General features: G+C 30.1%; 1 protein-coding gene across 2 annotated transcripts in view; it reads left to right on the top strand.

Moving 5' to 3' along the window:
* The window catches only part of LOC118740386, a 5,025-nt gene extending 3,187 nt beyond the window's left edge, over window positions 1-1,838 (top strand). Inside the window, exons 1-5 of one of the 2 annotated variants that reach the window (XM_036471896.1) lie at window positions 121-223; window positions 294-412; window positions 472-653; window positions 795-943; window positions 1,030-1,838. In XM_036471896.1, the coding sequence (XP_036327789.1) occupies window positions 406-412; window positions 472-653; window positions 795-943; window positions 1,030-1,060 (369 nt within the window). In that variant the 5' untranslated portion in view covers window positions 121-223; window positions 294-405 and the 3' untranslated portion in view covers window positions 1,061-1,838. Of the gene's footprint in view, window positions 1-120; window positions 224-293; window positions 413-471; window positions 654-794; window positions 944-1,029 lie in introns of those variants that run through there. The other variant, XM_036471897.1, reaches the window with a different exon arrangement.
* The last annotated feature ends 704 nt before the right edge of the window (window positions 1,839-2,542 follow it).

A 2,542-nucleotide genomic window follows, 5' to 3' on the forward strand; every position in this document is an offset into this window, starting at 1 on the left:
CTATAAAGGCCGCTTGCTCATGATTCCAATATTGCATGGATGTTTGTAATAATTTTTTAATAATAAAAAAATCCCACATTCACATTTTTTCCTACATACACATAAATGTACGCACAAACATAGATACATATTTTTATGAACGAACTTATATATTTAAAAAAAGAACATAATGTCGTTTAAAAAATTTAAAATTATGGAGGGACTGAAAATACTCAACCGCAGTGTAAGTACATGCCACATTTGTAATTACTTTTGTTATTAATAAATAGTGCATTTCAAAATCTTTATTACAGACGGTGATCCAAGAAGTTCCACCTCTAACTGCACTACAATAGATGACAAACTTGTTGATGTTAGTGTGATCTCACTAAATTAAAATCGTTTGTCTGCAACAAATTGGAGCAAATGGAACGTAAGAAGCACTTTATATGCCACAAGATTATAAATTATCTTTATACACATTTGTTTCAGAAACTCAACTTGTACATAATAAGGCCATTATGGCAGCTCTTGCGGAGCAGAAAATTATTGCACAAAAGTTGATTCGCCAGGCGTCAGTGGGGGCACCAATTGCAGGCTTATTTCCGCTAACAACTAAAGAGAGCCTCAAGGCGATAGAGGAAAAGATACTTCCGGAGAATCGCGAGATTTTTGTAAGTGTCAAAATCATACTTATTTTCCGGTCATATACTAACTTGATTTGGGTACCTATTGCATATCTATTTGCATATATCTTAAAAAAATATCATGAAACTTATATTTGTGCTCACGCTTTATGCTTATTTCTTTCAAAGGTTTCCACCTTTAAGAGACTGCTTCAGCAAAGTACTACACGAAATTTAAAAAACATATTAGACGATTCAATTGTTCTAAACCATAATTTAGACGGGACACACGGAAAAAAGACTCAAAACATACGAGAAATTCTATGCCGCTCTTCTGGGTAAGTAATAACAGTTTTAATAATAAAATACTCTATACGTACATAACGTCTATAACTTAAAATGTATGTTATTCTTATTCAACCAGAGCTTGCCTTAAATCAACATATTTAGTATAAGTAGTGTGATCTCTACTGCAACCAAAACTATTTCATATGTATAACGATTTTATAAAAAAGGTATAACTAAGAATTTACTTTAAAAAACATGAATTGAAATGAACGAAAGACAAAATTAAATCATAATTTGCTTCAATATGTTATACATACATACATATGTATTTCGATCGCTACTATAAACAAAACTTTCATGGAACAATTTTATAAAAACGATATAAAAATGAATTTTCTTTAAAAAATATGAGAGCAAATGAACGAAAGACTAAATAAATCATAATTTGCTTCAATATTATGTATAACATTATAACTTAAAATGAATGTTATTCTTATTCAACCAGAGCTTGCCTTAAATCAACATATTTAGTATAAGTAGTGTGATCTCTACTGCAACCAAAACTATTTCATATGTATAACGATTTTATAAAAAAGATATAACTAAGAATTTACTTTAAAAAACATGAATTGAAATGAACGAAAGACTAAATTAAATCATAATTTGCTTCAATATGTTATACATACATACACATGTATTTCGATCTCTACTATAAACAAAACTGTTTCATGTAACAATTTTATAAAAACGATATAAAAACGAAATTTCTTTAAAAAATATGAGTGCAAATGAACGAAAGGCTAAATTAAATCATAATTTGCTTCAATATGTTATACATACATACATATGTATTTCGATCTCTACTATAAACAAAACTGTTTTATGTATCAATTTTATAAAAACCATATAAATAAGAATTTACTTTGAACAAGTAAGAAAGTCTAAGTTCGGGCGGAGCCGAACATTAAATACCCGGCGCAAATATTTAATATATGTTTTTTCACCTTTCCGAAACCTACCGCAGATGGTAGGCCGGGGTGTATCAATTTTGAGTAAATTAGCGTCCTTCAATTTCGAAATATTGCAGTTTCAAGCATTTCTTAAATTTTGCCGTTATATGAAAAGCGGCCGTAATTTTAATCCGATTTCAATAATTTTCAACATTTTGCTTATATGTGGCAAGCACAATAACCACACCGAGTTTGGTACAAATTGGTAGAACGGTTACCGATATACATATATGTGATCATAAGTGGGCGGTGCCCCGCCCTTTTCCAAAATTTTACCATAAACGTATTTCTTGGTAAAGAATAGTTGCAAGCATCAATTTTGAACAGATTATCTTTAATATTTACTGATTTATCGAAGATTTTGTATTTCTCTAAATTACCGTTATATGGGATCGTCCAATCGTGGTTATCGTCCAATTTTAAAAATTTTCGGCGATTTTGTATACTGTACCAAGGCCAATCACTGTGCCAAGTTTGGAAGAAATTGGTGCAGCGGTTCCTAAGATATACACATGTAACCATAAGTGGGCGTGGCTACGCCCATTTTCCAAAAATTTATAATATTCTTATTTTTCGTCTAAAAATTGTTGTAAATATCAATTTTAAATTTGTGAATAATCTTCAGTAGTTACTAAAATA

Source organism: Rhagoletis pomonella, unplaced genomic scaffold, assembly GCF_013731165.1.
Source record: "Rhagoletis pomonella isolate Grant_MI unplaced genomic scaffold, Rhpom_1.0 Rhpom_scaffold_00006, whole genome shotgun sequence".
In the NCBI taxonomy this organism is placed as follows: domain Eukaryota; kingdom Metazoa; phylum Arthropoda; class Insecta; order Diptera; family Tephritidae; genus Rhagoletis; species Rhagoletis pomonella.